Source organism: Mirounga angustirostris, unplaced genomic scaffold (genome assembly GCF_029215605.1).
Source record: "Mirounga angustirostris isolate CCGP_5_RB_7025 unplaced genomic scaffold, mMirAng1.0.hap1 SCAF_14, whole genome shotgun sequence".
NCBI lineage: Eukaryota > Metazoa > Chordata > Mammalia > Carnivora > Phocidae > Mirounga > Mirounga angustirostris.
In genome coordinates this window covers 77,156,070-77,179,502 of record NW_026991722.1, presented here as the reverse complement: position 1 = coordinate 77,179,502, position 23,433 = coordinate 77,156,070, and the positions used below count along the sequence as shown (strand labels likewise).

Below are 23,433 nucleotides of genomic sequence, written 5' to 3'. Positions count from 1 at the left end.
GCCCCACTCCTGGGCTTGGCCCTTCCTGGGACACTGGGGGCAGGAGACACAGCTGCCGGGGCCTCAGCTTCCTCATCTGTAAAATGGGGATGTTGAGAGGACCGACCTCAGGTGGGTCATTGTAAGGACTGAACGAGGTGACAGAAATGCGTGGCGCGGGGCAAGCACTCAGTGGATGGCAGATATTACTATGAGGGCAGTGGTGGTAGACGCCCCCATGCTGAGCTTACCTGTGCCCCGTGGAAGAGCCTCTTCCTCTTGCTTACAGGTGTCATGGTCCAAAGATGTTAGGGGTTGGTGAGCTTTTTCTGAAAGGGCCAGAGAGTAAACATTTTGGCCTTCGTGGGCCTTACCAACCTCTTTGGCAACTACTTGACTCTGCTGTCGTAGTGTGAGACCAGCCAGAGGCAATACAGAAATGAGTGGGCGTGGCTCTGTTCCAATAAAACTTTATTTATAAAAGCAGACAGTGGGCCAGATGGGGCTGCAGGCTGTAACTTGTAACAAGCAAGCAGCCTGGGGCTGGGAGAAGAAAGGGCTTCGAAAGCAGCTGGTCCTGGGCCCCAGTTCCAGCGCCACCACGTGCCAGCTGTGGGACCTCGGGGCTTTGCACACATCTTACTCTCTGCACTGTGGCCATCTCTGCGCATTCAGAACGGGTTGGGGTGAGGATGGACGATGGGGCACAGCACCCAGGACGGTGCCTGGCTCGGGCTGTGTGCCCAACCAACAGGACATGCTGTTGGTTGTGAAATGAAGTCGTATTATTTGCAAGCACTTGGAGGGTAGCTGTCCCCAGGCTCCACCACGAAAGTGCCCGTGGGCTGAGCCCAGTGCCCGGGCTGCACAGCACAGCGAGAATGGGCAGGGCCCGGGAGGCGTGCCTGCCGTGTGTCCCCCCCCGCTGGACAGGGCTTTCTGGGGCCCTTTGCACCCACTGAGACCTGCTCCCGGCTTTCGGGCTGTGGCCTCCCCTGATCCCTCAGGCTGCTGTGGGAAGGAAAGAGCCCTGCCTGGAGCAGGGTCCCCTGAACAACACCTAGAGATGGCCTTGACCTGTGCTCCGTCACTAGCCCCCCAGAGGACGGTGGGTCGTCACCTCGCCCAGCCGCAGGGAAGCCAAGTGCTTAACCGCGTACCAAGCACTTCTGTCCCCTCGTTCCCCGCTTACAGATCGGGTGCAGAATGCACACTAGACACTCACCTTCCTAAAAGGGCCAACACTGGGTAGGATCCCCTCAGAGAGGGTGTTTTGGGGGTGGGGTGCAGAGACCATAAGGAAAGCTGACGGGCATGCAGTTGGGGTGGGGAGGGGGGCCGTTGTTCCAGCAAACTTCCTGAGCTGGGCCACAGATCTGCTGGTGGGAGTGGGGCTGGGCTGCCTGCTTCAGATCTCCAGGAGCCACGCGGCGGAGGTGAAGGTGAGCGGCCAGACACTTCTGCAAGGGGCCCCTTCTCATGCGGTCCCCCCGGTGGGAGAGCGGTCACATCTCAGTGGCGCATGCTTGCTGGGGAGGGGCGTTGTCTGAATTTGTGACAAGCCTGATTTGTAGAATTTTTTTTTTTTTTTTTAGAGATTTTATTTATTTGAGAGGGAGAGAGTGAGAGACAGCAGGAGAGGGGAGAGGGTCAGAGGGAGAAGCAGCCTCCCCACTGAGCGGGGAGCCCGATGCGGAACTCGATCCCGGGACTCCAGGATCGTGACCTGAGCCGAAGGCAGTCGCTTAACCAACTGAGCCACCCAGGCGCCCTGATTTGTAGAATGTTTTAAAAATATCTTGGATAGAGGGTTGAAAAAAACGTATTCCTTACAAGTTCACAGAGTAACTAGGATGTCGCTTCGGGGAAGGGGCAGGAAGGCCCTGGCTTTAGGTAATGGTCCCCCATCACGTAAGTCTCTTGCTATGTGACTGTGGGTGAGATAGGACATCTCTGAGCCTCAGTCTCCTTGCCTGTGAAGTGGGGTTGATGGTCACCCCCCAAGCTTCCCGGGTAGCATGCACAAGGTAAGGGCCAGACCGAACACCTTATCCCAGCACTGCCCACAGAGGACAGACCAGGATGGGGGACTAAGACAGCCCCTGCAGGCGGGAGCCTGGCAGATTTGGAGAAGGTTCTGAGACACCTCGAGTGGAGGTTCTCATGTTTCCAGGATGCCCAAGAATTTCCTGGGGGTGCATGAGACCTCCGGTCCCAGGCATTCCAGGGGGTGGGGCCTGGAAACCTGCATTTTAAAATAAGCTCCCTGGGGACTGATGAAGGTAGGTCGCTTCAGAAAGCCTGTTCTAACAAAGGTTGAAAACCCCAACACTTGCCGGGACTGGGAAGGTAACCGAAACGTGTAGGTGACTCAGGTGGGCCTCATGTGGCCAGATAGTCCAGATTTTCTAGAAGAGAAATCAGGATTCCTAGGAGAACTCTTGCTAGTCTCAAATACTGCACTGCGTTGTGCATCGGGCATCTCTATTTTGAAGGACCTGAATTCAGAGACCAAACAAGAGAAGGATTATGATGGGGTTGGGGAGGGGGACATGGTCTCGGAGGATGGTTTGCAGGCTCCCCCCCCCCCCGCAAGAGCACTTGGGGTCCTGTGAGGCTGAAAGATGGTGATATTAATGGGAACAGTCACCCACTCTCTCTTGGCTCTCGACGGTGACAGTGGTGACGATGGTGGGACTTGTGGCTGGCTTTTGGCAGTGGCCACGCCCACAAGCAAATAGCTACTTACTGCTTGGAAAGTTTGCTTTGCTTTCCTCTAAATAGACGATCCTTTTTTTTTTTTTTTGAGGGGGGAGGGGCAAAAGGAGAGGGAGAGAGAGAATCTTAAGCAGGGGCTCGATCTCACAACCCTGAGATCTTGACCTGAGCTGAAGTCCAGAGTCAAGAGTCGGGTGCTTCACCGACTGAGCCACCCAGGCACCCAGGCAAGTTTGCTTTTTTTTTTTTTTTTTAAAGATTTTATTTATTTGACAGAGAGAGGCACAGCGAGAGAGGGAACACAAGCAGGGGGAGGGGAGAGGGAGAAGCAGGTTTCCCGCAGAGCAGGGAGCCCGATGCGGGGCTCCATCCCAGGACCCTGGGATCATGACCCGAGCCGAAGGCAGACGCTTAATGACTGAGCCACCCAGGCGCCCCGCAAGTTTGCTTTTCTAAAAGGTGAAGACCATCTGCAAATTTTGTTCATGGGTTTCATGGGTTGCTTTCCTTATCAGTTCCCAGGCCGTTGCAGATAATGAGGCTTTAGGGTTGGCTCTCTTTCTTCCTTTCTCTTGCTCTTTGTGGAGCTCGCGGTGTGGATCTGCATCCCGCTGCCTTTGTACTGAGTTGACGAAATGCTCCCGCTGTAAATTAAGACGCAGGGCATCAGGGCAGGTCCTCGGGGAAGGATGGCCGTGGGTTGTGCGGGGTGGAAAACACAGGTTGTTCTCAAACGCTACGTAGTGCGCAATTCCATTTCTGGTTTCAGAATCGCTGTGCAGGTCTGGTGTGTGTGTGTGTGCACCCCCACATGTGTGTGCAGATGCGTCACTGTGGGGAGGCAGGATAGGGTATCCTTCAGAGCTCGGACGTCGATCTGGGCTCTGTCCCTCCCTCATTAGTTTGCTCGTCCGTGCGTTGGGGGTAATGGCCCTCCCCCCCCCCCCAGGCGGTTGGGAAGATGAGAGGCTGGATGGTGCGGGTAACACGCCCAGCACACCGCCCAGTGTGCGGTTAGACAAACGCTGGGTCTGGAAGGAAGGGGGGTGGGGAGAGGACACCTTCACTTCTCGTTACTCTTCTGTGTGGCCGGCTTGAGAAGTTCTCAGCATCTGCCTGGAGCGTGTGTATGTATGTAACCGCCTGTATGAGCGTCCTAGGGCGGCCACGACAGATGACCCCAAGTCAGGGTGCTCAAAGCAGGAAACTTCACGGTGGGGCGTGGCCAAGGGGGCCAGAAGTCCTGCCCTGGCCCCCAGCGAGGGGCGGGCGACTGGTGGCTGCAGTGACCGGGCCTCTCCCCACCCCCGTTGCCCCCACAGCTGGAGCCAGACGGACTGTTGGTGTGGGTCTTGGCCGGCGCCCTGGGCCTCAGCCTCGTCTGCTCCCTGGTCTCGGTCCCACTGCAGTGCTTCCGGCTGAACAAAGTCTACGGCTTCTGCCTGCTCCTCTTCTACGTGAACTTCCTCGTGGTGGCCCTGCTGACGGAATTTGGGGTGATTCACTTGAGAAGTGCGTGAGTGATGCCACGTGTCCGGGCCGCCTGGTGGCCGCGAGGTGTGACTGCAGGCGGCGAGAGGGACGTCTGGCCTGGGTGGCTGGGGCGGCGGGGACCGCTGCCTCTGCTGGAGGTTCCTGGCTGCCGCCTGTGCAGGGAGAACAGCTAGGCCTTGTTTCTGGGACATCGGAGACCTGGCTGTGTTGCGCACAGAGCTGCGGACAGAAGGTAGAGCTCCTTGGATTATCCGTGAGCCTCCTGGGGGCTGAGCGCCTTCCGGCCGGTGTCGCCGCAGCAGCGGAGTCTTCTAGGGCCGTAGTCATGCCCTGCTGCCCTCCTGCATCTTCTCCTGAGGGCTCACTCACGCTGCTGCCAAACCGGGGCTTCGGGTGTCAGGGCGACTCAGATGGCGGGCAGCGCACAGTGGGCGTCCGGCCATCCCGGGCTGCGTCCTAGAGCTGCTCCGTCCGACGGAAATGGGACGTGAGACGCACACCGAATTGTGAAATTTCCAGTCGCCCCGTTAATACAAGCCAAAGGAAACGGGCCCTATATTATAGGTGTTACTCAGTGGCTCCGAAATAGCAGCGATGGCGCCGGCCCCGCCATGGCCGCCATATTGGACGGCGCAGCTCTGGCCTCTGCCTCCCGACTCTCCGCTGGCTGTTGGCAGACGCCCCTGTGCCCTGAGCCTCGGGCTTCCCTAGCTGTGAAGCGGGCACCCGCCGGACTGTGCCCTGTCCTACCTCGGGGGGAGCCCAGGGCCGGGGTTCCAATTCCTGGAAGCTCCAGGGAGGACGGGGAGAGTGCTCCCCAGTGCCTTCCTGCTGTCAGCTACGGACCTGCCTTTTCTTTTCCTTTTTTTTTTTTTAAAGATTTTATTTATTTATATGACAGAGAGAGACAGCGAGAACAGGAACACAAGCAGGGGGAGTGGGAGCGGGAGAAGCAGGCTTCCCACCGAGCAGGGAGCCCGCTGCGGGACTCGATCCCGGGACTCCAGGATCATGACCCGAGCCGAAGGCAGACGCTCAACGACTGAGCCACCCAGGCGCCCCCGGACCTGCCTTTTCAAGGAGCAACCGTTCAGTTTGCCCAACTGCCTTCTGTCAGCAGCTGCAGCAAAGCAGTTTGACAGTCTTTTTTTCCCCCAGTGAAAGAAAATGATTAAATATTTCAAGCGTACAGAAGGCAGCACGCCCATCTTTCACCGGTTCTTCCTTACCTGGGCCAGGTGAGGAGGGGCTGGTTCCAAGGCCAAAGGTTTGGGCCTGAGGTGGGGTCAGGAACAACCACGGCTGGGACCTGCCCCTTTCCCCCGCGGTGCCGGAAGCCATAGGACGTCACTTGGTGGAAGTCACGAGGCGGCAGCCATGTTTACAAAGCAAAGGCTTTTTTATTAATATGCCGGAAATCTGGAGACACAGTGGGTTTTCCAGGTTAACAAATCACCAATGTACAAAACCTTACAGCGTTGCTCCCTCTATCCATACAAAATGATTGTCACATGGTGCGGAGTAAGGCTGGGTTGGGGGAGGGAAGCGAGGAGGAGGGGCCAGCTGGCGTCCCCCCCACCCCCAAAGCGGGGCGGGGGTACAATGCCATCATGGCCAAGGGCAGGTTGGTAAGGTTGACCTTGGTTTCATTCGGCTAGGACATGGGTGGTGAGAGGGCATCTGAGCTGGATGATGTCCCAGGTCCCTCAGATCTCACAGGCCTGGGTGACCCCGAGGGGCCAGCTTGTCCTTAGCCTCAATGACAAGGGTGCCCTCTCCTGACCGGGGTCTGGCCCGCAGCAGGATTGCCGCTGCATTCCTCCCACCTAGCCAGAACCAGGGCCTTTCTCAGAGGACAGGGCTGGAGGGAGGACTAGATCTGACCCGTCCTGGTACCACCGCCACACCAGGGGCCTCAACTACCCTGTCGTCCCTCCCTGGTTCACCAGGGGAAGGGACTAGAATGAGGCTCAAACACTCAGGGCAGAGGGCCTATCCTCCTTTGAAAGCTGTCCCTTGACTCCTGATTCCAGAATACCCATTTCAACACACAAATGCTAAAAGGCACCCAATTGTGCAAATAAATAAAAGTTCCTTCTCCGGAGAGGGCAAAGGGTTCTGGCCTGGGCTCGGTGCAGCAGGGCTGCGGGCGTCCAGAGACAGAGGACAAGGCCAGTCTCCTGATGCCCCGTGGGGATCTCCCTGGTTCACTGTTTCCCCAAAGGGCTGTGCTTTAAAAACAGAAACAAACGTCCACCGCTTCTCCCCTGGTGAGGGGCACAGCTGTACTATACTGGCTCTAGAATCAGCCCCTCCAGGGCCGCCCTCGAGAAGCCTTGGCCTTGGGGATGGCGGGGGAGAGGCGGTGGGGGATCCCAGCATGGCTCCCCTGGGATCAGGCCATACCCTGCTAGGAGGAGGGCGTGGCAGGGGGAAACTTCTGCCCACCCACCTTCCCGTCCTGGGAGGCAGTGGAGGCATCTGGAAAGCTGGGGTCAGAGCAGGATGCCCAGCAGGGGCTGCTTCCCCTGCCCCCTGCCGACCCTTTTCATCCCACCGCCTCCTGCACCGTGCTCGGTTTGCAGCCCAGCAGAGCTGAACCAGAGCTCCCTCTGTTCTGACCCTGCTGCTCCTGCCAACGCCAACAGCGCTCACTGGGGCTGCCAACCCCAACGCCTGCTCTGGATTCAAGCACTGGTCCTACCCCAACCCTGCTGATCTCAGGAGAACCCCCACAAGATATAGGGGGGACTCGGTTAACTGAGGGCTCACCTGAACCTAGCTGTGCCAGTGAAGAACCCTGGGGCAAGCCAGGTCCCCATTCTGGCCTCAGTGGAGTCCACGGAGGGGACTGCTCAAGGTGGGTTCGTGGTGGTGGGGGGGAGCTGTCCCAGTGGACAGGCAGGGGCTCAGCCGCAGGCCTGCCGTGGACCTCCCACAGTGAGCGTTTGCTCCGTGCACCCCTTCCCAGCAGCAGAACCTAATGCACAATGTGAAGGATCTGCCATTGTCTTTAGCAGAATTCTGTAACCAAGATGTCTCTGCCGGAACAAGATAATCACAAGGAAAAGGGTTCTAGTGGCAAAAGCCCGTCTCAGGAATGGGTCGGGCAGCCATCAGCCCGGCCCTCTTGCTTGCTTTCCTCCATCTGAGAGTCTAAAGGAGGCCATTTTAGAAGGATCTGCAGCAACGAGGGTTAAACCAAAGGAAGTGTGGGAGAGAAGGCTTACAGAGCCAGGATGTGAAATTCGCGCAATCACGCGCAATCTCACGCTGCCCAGAACTGGCTGAGATCCAACCGCATGGGCATGATCACACCCCTTGAGTACTCTATCCATTAGGTCCTAGGGACTGGTCCCCCGAGGAAATGTTCTATTATATTATCATATATATAGAAATACTAACCCACATCCTAAGTGGTTTTGTCCCTAAAGCAGGCCAGACACCCCGTGACGCGGGCCGCAGGGAAAGTTAGTGGGGAAGCGGTCAGCTGGGATGTGGGTGTGAGTGCAGCCTTGGGAAGACGGTGTGGATCTGGCCTAGGGAGGGCTGGCCCACTTTGAAGGCGAGCCCTGCAGAGATCGGCAGGATCTATCCAAGTGGTCTTTTTCTGAAGAGGCCTTCTGGAACTTTCCACGTTAGGCAGAGCTCACGGCGGCCTGACCCCCCCCAAACCAGAGTGACCTCTGGGGTTAAAAACAGGGCAGGGTGGTTACACACCAAACCCCATCTTGTCTTTTACTCTTCGTATATATAAATATGTGCATATATATGAATGCATGTGCGTGCACACACACACACGCATTTTTTTTCAATATGTCGTAGTAAAATAATACTATTGTGTTATTGCATAGAAGAGATGGCTGTCGCGCTGGGGCTAGGTGACGGTCTGGGAGCGCTGGCGGCCGCCTGGGAGCTGCTGGGTGGTGGGGACCTGGCCGCTGCCGATGAGCTGTCCCTGCCGCTCCTCTTGCTCGCGGGCGTGCTCCTCGTACCACTCCTAGAGCAGAGTGCAGACGGGGCGCTGAGCGGGCGGCACCCCTCCCAGCCAGCCCCGCACCTGCCGCAGCCCGAAGAGCCCCCACCCCACCCTGCCCTGGGGCACACAGCGGGCAGCGGGAGCCAGCCTCACTCAGGATACCCCTGGGCCTGCTGGGAATTCTGCATGTGGCCCAAACAGAAAAAAATTACTGTGAAATCTTTCCCTTGTTAGAGGTTTGCAAGCCTCCTTATAAATATTCTCCTTGGCACATATCATCTCTTTAAGCGAGGCCCAGGTAGTCATAATCATTCTCTGTTTGATTGTGAACATAATCTTTTGTCCTTCACAAAGGGATTCCCCGGTGTTATCCCTTTCGAGCGTGGCAGGAACCGTGTCCTCATGGACACCTGAGAAAACGAGGCTTAGAAGTTGTACGAAGCTGGATGAAGTTGAGAGCCTCTCCTAACTCCCATGTTGCTTTTGCTCCCCTCCAATAAGGCTGTGAGAGCATTTTGCAAAAAAAAACGTAACCCACCAAAGACCCATAATGTTTTGTCATCTGACATTTTCAGAGACAGGTGATTGAGGAATTAGAAAAGCTACCGTAGGTGTTTAAAGAATCTGAGCCACAGAACTTGAGAGCTTAAACAAGACTGAGATGGCCTTCTTTCTGTGCCCCCTCACTGTACAGAGGGGGACGCTGAGGCTGGGAGTGGGCAGAGGACAGAGGACAGCAGCAGAGTGCATGCCCACGTTGGAGCCAGAGACTGTCCCCCTTTCACAGGTGTGAACAGACTGAGGGACGTGCCCAAGGTCACAGAGCCAGCAATCAAACCCAGGTCTCACGATGCCGAAGTTCGTGTGAGTTTCACATCTCTGCGGCCCCAGTTTCACGAACCACTATGTGTCCACAGCCCTTGTGTTCTCACAGAGAATGTGAGTCAGCTTGGCGTGCTGCAGCCTCCCTGCCTTCTGGGCGAGGACACTGGTCATCACTCTCCCAGTGAAAACAGAGGGTTTCTGGCTGTTAGGATGCCAGACACAGCAGAGTCCGATGGGTGGCGTGGGAGACTCTCCCCTGAGCCCTGGGACCTGGAGGCTGAACGGAAGACCCAAAGCACAGCTCATGTGCTGGTGGCCTGTGCTCTGTGGGTTCTGTCTGGAATGCAAGGTGTCAGCCCACATGGTGCTTTGCAAGATTGTTTACCTAGCTCCCAATGTGGAAAGACAGGGAGGTTTTACTTAAAAAAAAAAAAAAAAAAAAAATTTGACTTCTCCCTTCTCTTAAATTAGAACCACCACAAAAAACCCTCAAACAGCCCAAACACCCAAGGGATCCAAGGCCCCAGGAGAACCTGATGGCCCCGAGAGGAGGCTGCCTTCTCTGACGAGCCCGGCCCTTGCCAGCTCTCCGGGGCCTGCACCCCCCTCTTGCCCATGACGTCTCCTGCTGTACACACCGCAGTTGCGGCTCTGGCTCAGAGTCAGAAATCGGGATAGGTTCTGGAGAATGCTCAAGCGGGAGGGCCGTATGGGAGAGCTGCTGGTGTTGGGGAAGGGCCAAGGGTTCACGGCCGAGCCCGAGCCCTGCCCAGCGCTGCGTCCCAGACACCACTGGCGGCGGCCCAACAGATGGCCCCGATCCCCGCACTGCGCCTCCTGACTCCACACTCAGGGTAGGGACAGGACGGTAGCCCCCGCTCCGCAGCAGGGAGGCCCACCCCCAGGCAGGAGCTGGGGGTGAGGGTCTAGGCAGCGGAGGCAGGGGCACGCCTACCTGAATCTCTTCTTGGTACATCTTTAGGCTCAGGTCACTTTTGGTCCTTGATCTCCGTCCCAGAAACACCACGGTGTTTTGCTAAGAAAGAGCGGAGGCTTAGGATCGGTCCAAGCGGTGCCCTGCCTCAGCTGGCTTGAGGGGATGACAGTGGGGGAGGCCCTCCACTAAGCCGAAACCTGTCCCCTCCATCGGAGGCGGCCCCGAGGCTCCTCACCTCATGTCTCTCCATCTGGGAGAGGACCTTGAGCAGCCGGGCGACGTCCGAGGTGGCTCCTCGCACCTCTCGGTAGAGCTCCAGGACAGCAACCAGCTCATCTTTGGAGATTTCCTTCTCGAGGGTGATGCCACCATCAACTATAGAGGGGAGGCCAGGGCTGGGAAGGAGCCTGGGGCTCAGAGCCCCCCGATCTGGCTTGGTCTGGTGCAGCCCTCCTCCCTGCGGCCCCAGCGGGCGTCCTAAGGTTCCCTCCGAGCAAACCCGCATCAGCACGACGCGCCCCCCACCTCCTGCCATCTGGCACGCATGTCCCCTCCCCTCCCTTTGCTGTGGGCGCCGGGGGCACTGGTTGGGCCAGCAGCTTATAGGGGACAGAGGGTTTCGGCAGGGAGTCTCTGAGCCAAAACGGTCAGATGGCCGGATAAGACAGAGATTTGGAAACAGGTATGTGGTGGCTCTGATGGAGAATCTGGAAGGATCAGCACACACAAAGCTCTGCACCTCGGAACAGGCAAGGCCATTATCCCAGCTGCAGTCATCCAGTTGCGGAAGGATGAACTACTGGTCCGACATTGACACCCTTTAGAACCACACTGTGACCATGTGATTTAGAGATTCGAAAAGGACAGCCAGCTATGGAGGACAAGTGTCTGGAGGCGTGGGAGGGCGGGGCAGAGGGCTGCTGTGTTCACAATAGGCCTTTCTCTGCTCTGCAATTCTTCTCATCTCGGACATGGACTATTTTTATTTTGAACATGAGATCGACAGCATTGTTCCGTCATTAAGTATTTGAAAAGCAATGCACACGAGAGAGGTAACAGATACACCAGACAGATATGCTGAACTGCCAGAAGCCTGGACAGCCAGACAGCGGGGCCGGACAGCCAGCCGACAGCTGGGCAGCCAGCCAGACGAGCAGCGGGAAGGCTCCGGCCACGGTTGCTTTTACACACCTTCCGAGTCCTGGTTCTTGCGGCTGTAGTTCATTCGGAAGACGAAGGCCTCGAGGATGAAGGCGACAATGATGGTCATCACCACCTGGCCAGGCGCAGAGAGCGGGAGGGCGGGCATGTGAGCCGCTGCGGGGCCCGCACCCAGCAGAGCCCGGTCAGATGCTGACGCCGGGTCCGGCCCCTCCTCCCCGGGCGGCCGCCCACCAGGCAGGGGAAGCTGGAGAGTCTGAGTGATGAAGGGCAGAGAGTGTGGCTGGGGACCTACCATGGTCACGATGTAAAAAGTCATGAAGTAGAGGCGGCTCCAGTGTGAGGTCTGAGAGGTGACACCTTCCTGGGGACACAGGGGGAGGCCAGTGAGTGGGCACCCGGGCAGGGCCAGGTCACTGTGCACTCAGGCCACTCCACGGTCCCCCGCATGCCCAGCTCTTTACAGACCCTGCCCAATCTGCCCGGGGGTGTGGCAGACACAGGAGGGGGCCCTCACTCCCAGGGCCTAAAAACTCCTCTGTGCTGCATGAGCCCTGGACGCTCCCCAGGGTGGCAGTGTTCAGGACTGACATGGGCGGTCTTTGTCCCAAGCAGGGGTGGAAGACTTGGAAGAATTTAAGGAATGGAAAACCAAACCCAACAACCCTTGCCACACTGTTTCTTGACAGCAGTGGAAGAAGGACAGAGACCCACAGGCTAACTGGCATCTCTGGGCCACTAGGGGATGTGGTGGGGGGGAGGCAGGGACAGAAGCAAGTCCAGCAAACGCAGAGGGCTGGCTCCTGGGGCCCATCTCGCACTGCAGGCTCTCTGCAGAACCCCAACCCTGTGTGACCCAGGCCCCCAACCCCGACAGGGAACAGAAGAGCGAGGCATCCCATCGGGGGCCGGGCAAGGCCAGCGCTGGTCTCAGAGGATGGTGGGAAGATGCCCCCAGGAGTTGACCGAGGTCCTTACCATAATGATGTACCAGTTGTTGACAACTGTGAGCTCGAACAAGGTCACTGCCAAAGGGAAGGGGGAATGAGGAGTGTTTCAATCAGACTCCCTTTTTCCAAGTCTGTTTCAAGTGGCCTCTCTCTGCCTATCCTGGGTACCACGCACCTAGATGGTGGCGTCCCCGTCTGCCAGCTTGGACTGTGTGTTCCAAGCGCCCACCCCGTAGGGAGTGCTGCCATCTTGGCCTGGCCCCCAGAGGGCATGCCTCCGCCTCGGCAGCCTGTGACCAACCAGGGCTGGGGGTGGGCCGTGGGTGTAGAGCTGGGATGCCATGAGGGGCTCCCCTTCCTCTTGAGCTGTGTCCTGCCCCGGCCCCAGCCTCTCCGTGGAACCCGAGCTGGGGGCTGGGGTGAGTGCAGGGCACTGTGGTGGGCTGGTGTGGCTGTCCCAGCCTGCAACTGTGGGGTTGTGACTGGGGGGGGTTCCCTAGCCTCAGGCTGTCCCCCTCCCAGCAGAGCATGAAGCACCTCTGTTCCCAGGAATGAAACCTGGTGGGGAGTGGGTGCTGGGATCTGGCCTGCACCCCTGCGGCAGGGCAAACCATGGACCCCACTGAGGCTCCAGAGGACTCGGGAAAGTGTCGCAAACAGCTCAGACTGGGGAGGCCTCTGACAGCTCTGCTAGGCCGCGTCTGGGGCCCGCGGTGACCAAGGCAGTGTACCCGGGGACTGTCCCGCCTGTGGCCTCTGCACTCACCGAAGCTGTTCAGGATGTTGTCAAAGTTATTGAGATAATAATAGCCTTCATCCACAACGGTCTTATTGCCCACGGTGTGATTGAGCCAGCGGTAGGCGTCAGCCACGGTGCTGGTACTGGCCAGGGAGACAGAGGGGCAGGGGGAAGGTCACAAGAAAATCGGTCACCTCGACAGAGGACAAAAGGCTTAAGCGAACAAGGCTCTGACCAGGGAGCCGCCGTCCTGGCCCAGCCCCCAGCTCGCTGGCCCATGTTCCTGGCTCAAGGGAGGCCCTCGGCTCCTCTCACTGGCTGGGCATTGCTGGGGACTCCTAGGCTTGCCTCCTGCTTATCTGCGTCCATCTGGCATTTCTCTGCTACCAGCGAAGCTGTCTCCCTCCCAGCTACCGGAGGGAGACGCTAGCAAGGGAGAGAAAGGCGGTGTCTCCCCTGGTTCTCCCCATCTGTGACCCCATGCGGGGGAGAGCTCCTTGCCGGGCTCGCCCCAGCACCAGGCGGGAATGCTCCGAAAGGCTGCCCCTGTTCTGAGAGCTTATTTGCGGCTTTCCTTCTAGTCCTTTCTGGCTGCTCTGTTAACATTCATGCTGACGTTTCTACCCGTCTGGTCCTCGGGCCCCCAGGGAACTTGTTCAGAGGGCAGAGTCCCGGGCCTCGGGCGGCTGCCCTGGTGGCTCTGGCCCACTGTGGACTTTGTGGCCAATGCTGTCGGCCTCTGGTTCTGAGCTCAGCCCAACACTCAAAATGGCTGCCAGCGTCTTTGGAAGGAGTTTGTGCTTGAGGCCTCAGGGGCTAAATTTTTGAAGAGAACACTGTGACTAGAGAATTAACACCAGAGCACACTGCTTTCGTCGTGGCGGCTTGGAGGAAGGGAGAGGTCACGGGAGCTTGTGCTCCCCACGCTCTACCCCTGTCCCCAAAGGCCTTCCTGTGGGTGACCATCGGCCTAATGCTGCCAGGCGGCCCGAGCTGATGTGTCTGCCGAGTCCCCACTGCCCCCAGACAAGTGGGAGGAAGCCATAGGACTCGGGCCTCAGGCCGCTCCTGGTTCAGGGGAGGCCTTCAGACCTCAGCCCAAAGGGCGAGGGGACGGAGGCCTGCTTGGGGACGGGGAAACCTGCTCAGATGTCCTCGCCTCAGAGACAGCCCTCTGATTCCAGGTCCCTCACTTAGCTATCGTACTCCACTAAGCCCTCGAAAGCAAAGCAAAGTGATTCCCGGGGCTTCGAAGGGTGCTGGGGCTTGGAGAGGTGTGTCCCTGCGGCCCCCGAGCCTGCCGGGGACCCGCTCAGCGGGGCTGGGGGCAGCGCGCCAGTCCTGGCTTGGTTCCTCTGGAAACACGGAGGGGGCAGGCAGGGCCGGGCCCCCGCTGTGTACTCACTTGCAGCAGTTGGGGTAGAGGATCCCACAGAAGAATTCCATGCCCACGATGGCGAAGGAGTAGTAAAAGATGAGCAGGGTGAGGCCGAGGCTGGGGAGGAGGGTCAGAAGGGACAGGGTGACTGGGGGCCAGGCAAGAGAGACCGACCGGCGCCTCCGGCAGCCCCAGCATCCTCAGACCCACTGCGCTGACTGATGGACAGGCATGCCCCTAGCCAGGTTTACCAACTGGAAAGTGCCTGCAGGGAAGGGGCCTTGTGATTCAGGTCTGGGGTCAAAAACGGCTCAAGTCAGGACTCTATTAACAGATGCCCCTTTACCAGAGATTCACCCCTTACCTGTGAAGGTAGACTCACAGGTGACCCCTTACCTGTGAATGTAGACACAGGTGGTAAGTGAGTTGACAGCTCCCTGCCCTCCCTACTAAATATTTCAGACAGGTCAGTGGAGAAAAGTGGTACCAGGGAGACCTGTGGTGGTCAACATCTCAGTCTCCTTGGAGACCCGCCAGACCCTCGATGTCAGTCCTTTCCGGGCCGCCTCCTCTCCCCCATCTACCACCCAGCTGCCCCCCTGGGGGCACAAGCCTCGCGACGCCTGGCCCTGGGGACGCAGAGGCAGGGCCGTACCTGGCCATCCGGGGCAGCAGCTCAAACATGGTGTCCAGCACATTGCGGTAGCGCTTTTTCAACTTAAACAACCTGAGGGAAGAGACCGGGGGGGCGCTCAGACGTCGGCATGGCCGCAGCCCTGCTCCCCGGCACGGGCTGGAGGGGACGGCCCGGGGCCTCTTGCCCACCTGAGCCCTGCTGCCCTCCTTGCCGCCAGCCCGGGGGCATCTCGCCAGTCTCCTCCTTGGGGGAGGCAGGCATTTACCAAGAGAGCCAGGAGGCTCTGAGAGGGGCAAGGCCTCGCTCAGCACAGCGAGGCAAAGCCTAGAAAGAAGGGAACAGAAGCCACACCTGCAGACGAGCCAGGTGCATGGTGGCTCAGTGGTTAGGCAGCCAACAAAGGGCCGCCGTGTATGGGGAGGAAGCGGACGTTCCCCCAACCCCGGCCCCCACTACTGGGGCACAGCTGCGGGTTCTTCCAGAGAGATGCTGCCCCTGACCGCCATCCCCACCTCCACCTCTCCTCCCAGGAGCGACACGTATGGGATCGGGGCAGGATACACACAAGGAGACCCAAGCTTCTGAAGACACCAAGAGCTCCCGACCCCCAGGTGGTAAGGGGGGGGGGGGTCTGTGGAGCAGTGCCTTACTGATTCCCCACAGCCATCTCTGCGGAAAAGGTGAGACCCAGGGAGGGTTTTTCTTGACAAGACGCTGTGCCAGAAAAGCTCGGGGGCCCCTCAAAACTCCCCTTGCACCCTCAGAGGCTGTGGCCTTCTGGTTTACAACTGTGAGCATGTGCGTCTTTGTGGCTGCAGGCCGAGGTCACCTGCGCTGTGGGCCAGGTTTCCCCTCCACAGTCAGAGGCAACCATCTCCGGGATGTGGGGAGGCGGGCAGGCCGCACGCCCCCCACAGGTGGAGACAGGCTGGGCACCTCCGCAGTGGGGTGCGTCTGACACCAGGCTCGTGAATCTTCCGGTGCCCTCCTGCCACTTCCCAGACCAGTCCCAAGGCTTTCCCCGCCCTGCCCCTGCCCCTGTCACCTCAGCAGCTGGAGGGGACGCAGGACGACTATGAAATAAAAGGGCTCCATGTCGAAGGCCAGAGCCAGCAGTCCCAGGAAGGCGAACACCGTGACCGAGAAGTCGAACCTGGGAGGGAAAGGGAAAAGCAGCGGTCCATTCAGCCTGCCCGGGCCCGCCTCCGTCCCGCAGCGCCCCAGCCCTGTTCTCAGTGCCCCCTTCCAAGGAGCCCACAGGAGGACCCCAGCAACAGCAACAGGAAGCGGCTTCCTGCCGCCTTGGGGTTTCTGAGGCCGGCTTGGCTGGACCCCCAGGACAGCACACACAGCAGGGATCAGAAATGCCCAGAAACCCCCCTCCTGAAGGTCCTGCACTGGTCTAATGGCAGACGTCAGGTTACACGGGTAACCTCTGACCCCGACGAGGTTACTGAGGGAAGGGGCAGGATGGGCAGGTCAGATCCCCCCAAGGCCGGCCAGCCAGCCCTGCTGGAGCCAGGGGCCTTCTCTCCTCTGCAGACACCCATGGAGACTCTGAAACAGCAATGGTGCACGTCCCCCTACTGCTCTTCCTCGACTCTTCTCTATCTGCCAAGACCAAGACCTCATGAGTATAGCCTGACTTTGTGGGCGAGTTCACTTCAGTGGGCGGTAAGTGGCCTTGGAGGTCTCTGTGGAATGGGGACAAGAGCCACTCGGGGCTCTTCACCACCCCCAGCTAGCGGCTGACCAAGGTGGGTGGGGAAGCTTCCTCCTCTGTCGGAATCATGGTTTTTATGGAGGAGAAAAGAGCGTAGTTGCTGGCGATGGGTGCAGGGACTAAAGGACTAGGCAGAGCCAGCCGGCCTAAGGACCCTTAAGAGGCCATGTCTAGGAGGAAGGGGCAAGGGGGGCCTGATGCTGGCAAGTCCCAGAGCCACACGCAGAACTGCTCCAGCAGACAAAGGCCTTGTCCCTGTCCTCGGCCCCTCCTCCTGCCACAGCAGGCCACGGTGTGTGCTGTAGGTGTGTAGGGAGAGGACCCGCGGCTCTTGCAGTCTCAGACATGGTTAAGAAACATGCACTTCACTCACAGATTCCACCCGGAGGACAGGTATTCCACGGGGCCAAGGCCAGCAACCTTCAGGAACAGCTCCACCCCGTATACTGGGAACAGGAGGAGGCCATTAGTAGAGGCCCCGCCCCCAGCCCCACCCACACCTGGCCTGGCTCCGTTTCCCGCTGAGGCTCTTCTGAGGTCTCCAGCCTCCCCTCCCAAGGCCAGTATTTAAGACAAGCAGTTCAGCAAAGCCACGTTCAGAAACCTACTAGTCAGAAAGACGACGTAGCTCCAGGGCACATGCTTGGAGAAGAAGTTCCCACCTGTGAGACAAGAGGCGGGAGGTCAAGCGGTGGGGCCTGGCGTGCCCACAGGACCAGCCGGTCCCCCAGCCAGGGCTCACCTTTCAGCATGAAGGTCTCCACAAGGATCCAGACCCCGTTGACTGCCACCACCAAGTCTGCAAACAGGCCCGTAATAGAGAAAACACAGATGGGTGTGCAAATCGAGAACTCACAGCAGCAGCCCCCCCGGCTACCTTCCCGGCGGCCCCCGGGAGATGCTCCACACACCCATGTGATGGATGGCTTCCTTCCGCTCAGTGCTTTTACATGAGCTACATCAGCCAGTGGTTTCACTTAGAAAATGGCTACAGGTTTCTAAAAGCATGCTCTATGTCACCGTAGGGATACCAGTTGTTTTTCAGTAAAACCCACAGGCCATTCCAAGTCGGTGTAAAAGTTGCATGAGTATTAAAATGGTTGCTCTTCCCCAGAGACAGGTGATTTTAAGATGACTGCATGAGCTAGTTAGCAAAATGACATATTCATTTGGCCTTTTACATACGAATCCCAGTTCTAGCGAGCCACCCCCATGACATACTAGCAAAACACAAAACAAGGTGTCCTGCAAGCCACCTGCTGGAGCACTGATCATGAGAGCAAAAATCTAGAAGTGCTCTAAATGATCAACAGGGGACTGGCTGGATCAACTATGACACGTTCATGAAATGGTGAAGTATCAACTCTAAAAAGAAATGAGGACTATCTCTCTATATTGATGGGGAGTGGTCTCTGGGATATATTGTTAACTGAAAAAAGCAAGGTGGGAAAAAGTGTATATAAAGTATGCTATCGTTAAATTAAGACTCGGGGATAGGCATATATGTGTATCTACTTACAGCTTTTAAAAAATGGAAGAAGAAACCAAAATAGAAGTTACCCATTGGAGGAGGTTTGACAGGATGTAAATGAGATATCCTTAAATATACTTTGTTTTATAGATCTGACTTGGAACCACGTAGACAATTTACATAAGTATAAAACAAAGTTAGATGTAAAAAAAGCAATCCCTGAAAATCAAAAATAAAATGAAATAAAGAAACCTAAATGTGTGTCCAGTTGGTGACACCCCCACGTTGAGAAAGGACCACTACAGGTGACCTTGACACGTGTCATGTGAATGTATGTCCCCAGAGGGATGTTCTAGTCACTGTGTTGCTGGGACTGTGTTGGGATTACTGTCTGGAGACAGTTATGAGTCTACTGTGGGATACAGCAAATGAGTGACTGTGTGAGTAGTGTTGGGAACCAGGATTTTAAGACGGGGGCGAGGGGAGAATCTGGATATGAAAGAATGAGGAAGTTCGGTAAAAATGCAATAGTCCTGAATCTGAATTAGAAAAGTCAGGATAAACTCCTGATATGGTTTATCTTTAAAAACAAAATCCTACCTCTGTCCATGGAAAGGCCTAGAAGTAATAACCAACTCCAAGCTGCGAGCACCTTTAGCATTTCAAACTGTGGTGTCTAAGCACCGTTTCCCACTAAATGGAACCAGAGCTCCTTAGAAAGACTGAATCCCACCAGGCCTCTCCATTAGTACTGTCCAAGACGACTTCCTATGACAACGGAAATTTCCTCCTCTGGGCTGTCCAACTGGTAGTCATTACAAACGGTAGTCATTAGCTGTATGTGGTGACTGAGCACTTGAGATGTGGCTACTGTAGTTTTTCTCATTTTAGTTGCTTAAATTTAAATAGTCACACATGGCAAATTGCTACCACACTGGACAACACAACTCTAGATGTAACTACCAGACCACAGGAAATAAACAATGGAGGAACACGCAAAAACAAGACTGAAGGCCCAACAGTCCCATTTCTTCAACTCACTGTCACAAGACAGAGAAAAGGGATGGAAGAGAAACCTACAGATTGAAACCAACTTAAGTGACAGAGCAACCAACCACATGCTGTGGTTCTGAAATCTGCTTCCAAAATCTCCAGGTCTAGGGAGGGGATGATGAGCCACAGTGAGGGTACAGATGGACAGAAAGACTGGCCATGGGGTGACAGCCATTGAAACTGGGTGATGGGTACATGGATGCTCATTATCCTCTCCCCACTTTTACACATGCTTGGAATTTTCTATAATAAAAAGTCAACCACACGGCTGCAGGGCTAATCTCTTGCCTCTCCACCTTCTGGAATGGTAAAAGGCTCAGGCAGGATGGGGCCTGGAGCTGTGGTATTTCTCACTTACACATGAAATACTGGAAGGCCTTGGACTTCACAAGGATATTAATTCCTATTTGAAGAGAAGAAATGTTAACATCGAAATCTTCATTTGCAAGGACACTTTCCCCGACCACACACTTCGCACATGTGAGCAATCAGGGTGTTTATGCCCAGGGGTGAGGAAGGAGGGCGTACTCTGAGAGTGACCCCATGCTTGTGCTCAGGCAAGACCACACAGCCAACAGCCGTTCTGGGGAGAGCCCGGCAGCTCGGAGTCAGGATGGAGCACAGTGAAGCTTTGCTGGCCACTGCCAACCTTAACTTGCCGTTGGCCTCAACCCGGGACTATATTCATCCACTTGAGTAACTATCCCTCCATGGAATGGAAAACCCTCTAAAGAATATGGACTAACAGCGATGCCCGAAGCCCTAGCTGCAGGAGAAATCACCAAATAGGATACACCGTCCTGACTTGTTCCTAATGGCCCACACCCAAGGCTTCAGGCTTCTTGCACGAGAAATCCCCTGCGAGCTAACCATGCCCCTCCACGGAACTTCAAAACTGGCATTTAATTACGGTGCACACTTGGATTTCAGAATTTTGAATTTTCTGCTGGGCAAGCATGATGTCAGGGATCATCTATGCTCGCTACATATCCTGCCACAGGAGGATGGTCGGAATATGCGATTACGCACAAAGGCAGATTTGAGAAGAGAATCGATAATGTAATCCTACTACCTTTTAGAAAACACACTTACTTGCCTGCTGGGGTGGCCACACTGTCTGTCTCTTGTATACACAGACATTCAGACGCACACATACACACACACCCTGTGAGCATGCTCTTCAAATGCTCATCTGTGGTCTTTGGAAACCTCCATCTGTCCCCAGCTGCCCAGATGTCTTATTCAGGTCAACCTTACCTTTGAAGATGAGGAATGCTGTTCTGGGAAGCTCATCAAACCAGTGTTCTCTATTTCTCTTGGCCTGGCCAGGAAACAGGGCCATGGAGAGGGGGTGTGAGGACCAGTGACCAGAACCTCGCCCTAGGGGCCAGGCTGCCGCTTTCCTGCCCTGCTCCCCTGGCTAACTTGGGGAATAATGAAAACACTCAGGGATGGAAATAAGGACAACGATGCCGCTGTCCACTGAGCCTGTAAATGGAGCCGCGCACATGCCTTCTTTTTACGTAATCCTGAACATAACTGTAGGTAGGGATCATCGTTCTCCCATTTCCCAGGTGAGACAGGCCTTGGGAAGGTTCGGTAACTTGCCTGATGTCCGTGACTAATGGGGTGCTCTTAAGCAGGAAGCTACAGGGCAATGGTCAGGGCACAAGGCGGGGGGCACCTGTAATCCTGCAGCGCAGGGTGCCAAGCCAAGAGCTGAGCTGTTCCAGCCAGGAAGGAGCTGGGCCTCCGGTGTGCTCAGCCTCATCCCCCCACCCCCCAGCAGCTGGCCCCACTCCCTCTCTGGCTCTCTGGTCTTTGCACGAGCACTCACCTTCCACTTCAAGGCAGCAACTTCGTAGATATCATAAAAGTCTTTCAGGCTGTTGTAAGCAACGTGAAAAGGTTAAAAAAATCAGAACCTGTTCTCACTGAGCTTCAGGTCTCCCTTGTCCACCTGTGGTCCCCTTCAATGGGGGAGGGGACATCTGCGAGTTTCAGCACCTCAGGGCCCCAGGGACCCTTACCGGGGGCATTTCATCTCTTCCCTCCAGGTGCCATGCATACTGAATCTGCTTCGTCTACACTGATCACAGACAGCTTTAATCCCCCTGGATGACTGTAACTCTTAGATGGACAGGGACAGAGCCTCCTCTAGCAGAGGACTTAATGGAACGGCTGAGTTCAGCCCAAAGAGAGCTCAGTCACTCGTGTGTCTATAGCTGGCCCGCTTCCTTCCCCAGAAAGAAGAGTTCTGATCGTCAGCAGTCTGGAAGACCATGACTGCCCATGCAGATCTCAGGGCCGTGTGTGTGTGTGTGTGTGTGTGTGTGTGTGTGTGTGTGTGTTTATCTGGCTCTGTGGCTCTGCTCACATGGGATTCAGGGCTGAGAATGAGTGGTGGGGCCAGTCCATTTCATGAGCCAAAGCATTCCTTTTTTGTAAAGCTAGCTTGAATTGGGTTTGGGCTGGGCTTCTGTTACTTGTGAAAAGAAACCTGATGAATAATACCGTCTACATGTATAAGAATCTCTGTGGGGAAAACTACTGTCTAACAAGCTTCTTTGCCCAGCCACCTGCTGGGGCCTTTGCCTGCTCCAGCTCCCTCTCATGACTGCCTTTGGCCACCCTGCCCCACCTGGTGTCCACTCTTACCTGAGCAGAGGTGTGTTGCTCTGATTCAGGGCCTTAAAAGTCAGATAACGCTCCATGGCACTCATCCGGGGCCTGTAGAAGCGCATCAGGCCTTCAAACTGCCTGTAGGAGATGCCGGAGGGTCTCTGCGGGGAGAGGACAGACGGCCGTGTGAACACAGGGAAATGCAGAGCCCAGACTGCCCCTTCCCTGGGGGGCAGCCCCTCGGGACAACAAGGGATCCCAGGGCACCTGGCTCGTTCTTATTCCCCCAGGGGCAGAACTCCTGGTTTCTAAAGCTGCTGGCCATGCTGCGCTTAGGGGGCTGCTCAGGGCAAGTGAGGGGCAGCAGGGACCACTCCCCTGCCCAGCCCGGCCCGCACTCCTCCCTACCCGTTGGCTGATGAGTAGGCGGTAGGCATGCTGGATGGCAGTTCGCTTATGCAGCAGCAGAGACTTGAACTTGCGTTTCTCAATGTCATTGAAGGTGTCGAACACCACGGCCAGAAGCTGTGAGAGAAGAACACGGGACCTGGCTCCCCTGCGGGGTGGGCCTCAAGGGGTTGGGCAATTCCAGCCACCCCAGAAGGGGGGCTTCACAAGACCCTCTCCCCTGTCCCTCATATAGGAAGTCTGTCTCCAAACATCAGCAGAGGAAGGCCATCCCCTGCCACTTGTAAATTTTCTCTCTTCGGATACATGAAGTCATTATTCTACTTCCCCCAAGTGCTTCACTCAGCCTAAGCTTGCGACTGGCTGGGCATTGTTCTAACGGGAAGCGGAGAAAGGACCACACTGGGTTCTACACCCAGTTCATCCCAGTATCATGGCCAGGGAGCCCGTGTCCACTCCAACCTCCGGGCAGGAAGGAACACCGTTGCACAGGATGCTTCTTCCCATGTCCCCTTGTTCCCTGTGAGTCACAGCTCCACGCATGGCCCCAGAAATCAGGGTGGTGGGATAGCCTGCCCTGCAGGGCACAACATTCCCAGGCTGCCTAATTCCAGACCTGGCGTATTAACGACGATGCAGTCTGCATCATCAAAGGGCAACAGGAGGGTGGGAGCAGAATTGAGAGAAGCCTTTTTTGGAAACCCTTTCTTTTTCTCTCAAAAATACTTTGAGGGACACTCTCTTGTCTTTTCCATCCCTTCAAATTGGTCCCCCATTTTCCCCCTTTAGCTCAAGGGAGGGTCAGCAAACTTTTTCTATAGAGGAACAGATAGCAAATATTTTAGGCTCTGAAGTCCAGATGGTGTCTGTTGAAACAACTCAACCCTGCAGCTGTAGCATGAAATCAGCCACAGATGATGCATAAACAAATGGACGTGGCTGTGTGCCAATAAAACTTTATTTATAGAAATAGGCGGTGGGCTGGCTTTGGCCCGCAGGCTGCAGTTTGCTGACCCATGCCTTAGATTTTCACAGCTCTAAATACATTACAAATTGAAGCAAATCAGTTACACAGAATATATTTTTATGATTCTAAACTGACAACAGCATATAAGAACTATAACATGTGTAAAGATAGCCAACATTTTGGTTTTGAAGAATAAAAAAGGAAAATATTTTCCTTTTTAAGACTTCCAGTTTTTAGGACATTTCACAAGTCTACCCCAGGGCAAGTGCTTTCCATTTCTACCCTGGGTCTGACTGTGGTGAGCAGTGTAAGAACGCTTTCCAGAAGTATAAAAATAAACACAAGATTTGGGGCGCCTGGCTGCCTCAGCTGGTAGAGCATGTGACTCTTGA

At 56.2% G+C, this 23,433-nt stretch overlaps 2 protein-coding genes across 9 annotated transcripts in view; one reads left to right on the top strand and one right to left on the bottom strand.

Moving 5' to 3' along the window:
- SLC8B1 (solute carrier family 8 member B1) overlaps positions 1-15,554 on the top strand; it is a 34,926-nt gene extending 19,372 nt beyond the window's left edge. For 5 of the 6 annotated variants that reach the window (XM_064578420.1, XM_064578417.1, XM_064578421.1 and 2 more), the window contains 2 exons: positions 1,354-1,421; positions 4,020-5,375. In XM_064578420.1, coding sequence (XP_064434490.1) covers positions 1,354-1,421; positions 4,020-4,217 — 266 coding nt within the window. In that variant the 3' untranslated portion in view covers positions 4,218-5,375. Of the gene's footprint in view, positions 1-1,353; positions 1,422-4,019; positions 5,376-15,327 lie in introns of those variants that run through there. The other variant, XM_064578416.1, reaches the window with a different exon arrangement.
- The window catches only part of TPCN1 (two pore segment channel 1), a 58,598-nt gene continuing 40,736 nt past the window's right edge, over positions 5,572-23,433 (bottom strand). For all 3 annotated transcript variants that reach the window (XM_045887588.2, XM_045887589.2, XM_045887591.3), the window contains exons 11-28: positions 22,075-22,191; positions 21,703-21,827; positions 20,882-20,930; positions 20,302-20,365; positions 19,403-19,447; positions 17,263-17,319; positions 17,129-17,182; positions 16,894-16,966; positions 15,843-15,950; positions 14,816-14,887; positions 14,188-14,277; positions 12,810-12,925; positions 12,072-12,118; positions 11,389-11,457; positions 11,124-11,208; positions 10,168-10,307; positions 9,951-10,031; positions 5,572-8,191 (exon numbers count right to left, since the gene is read on the bottom strand). In XM_045887588.2, the coding sequence (XP_045743544.1) occupies positions 8,069-8,191; positions 9,951-10,031; positions 10,168-10,307; positions 11,124-11,208; positions 11,389-11,457; positions 12,072-12,118; positions 12,810-12,925; positions 14,188-14,277; positions 14,816-14,887; positions 15,843-15,950; positions 16,894-16,966; positions 17,129-17,182; positions 17,263-17,319; positions 19,403-19,447; positions 20,302-20,365; positions 20,882-20,930; positions 21,703-21,827; positions 22,075-22,191 (1,515 nt within the window). In that variant the 3' untranslated portion in view covers positions 5,572-8,068. The remainder of the gene's footprint in view (positions 8,192-9,950; positions 10,032-10,167; positions 10,308-11,123; positions 11,209-11,388; positions 11,458-12,071; positions 12,119-12,809; positions 12,926-14,187; positions 14,278-14,815; positions 14,888-15,842; positions 15,951-16,893; positions 16,967-17,128; positions 17,183-17,262; positions 17,320-19,402; positions 19,448-20,301; positions 20,366-20,881; positions 20,931-21,702; positions 21,828-22,074; positions 22,192-23,433) is intronic.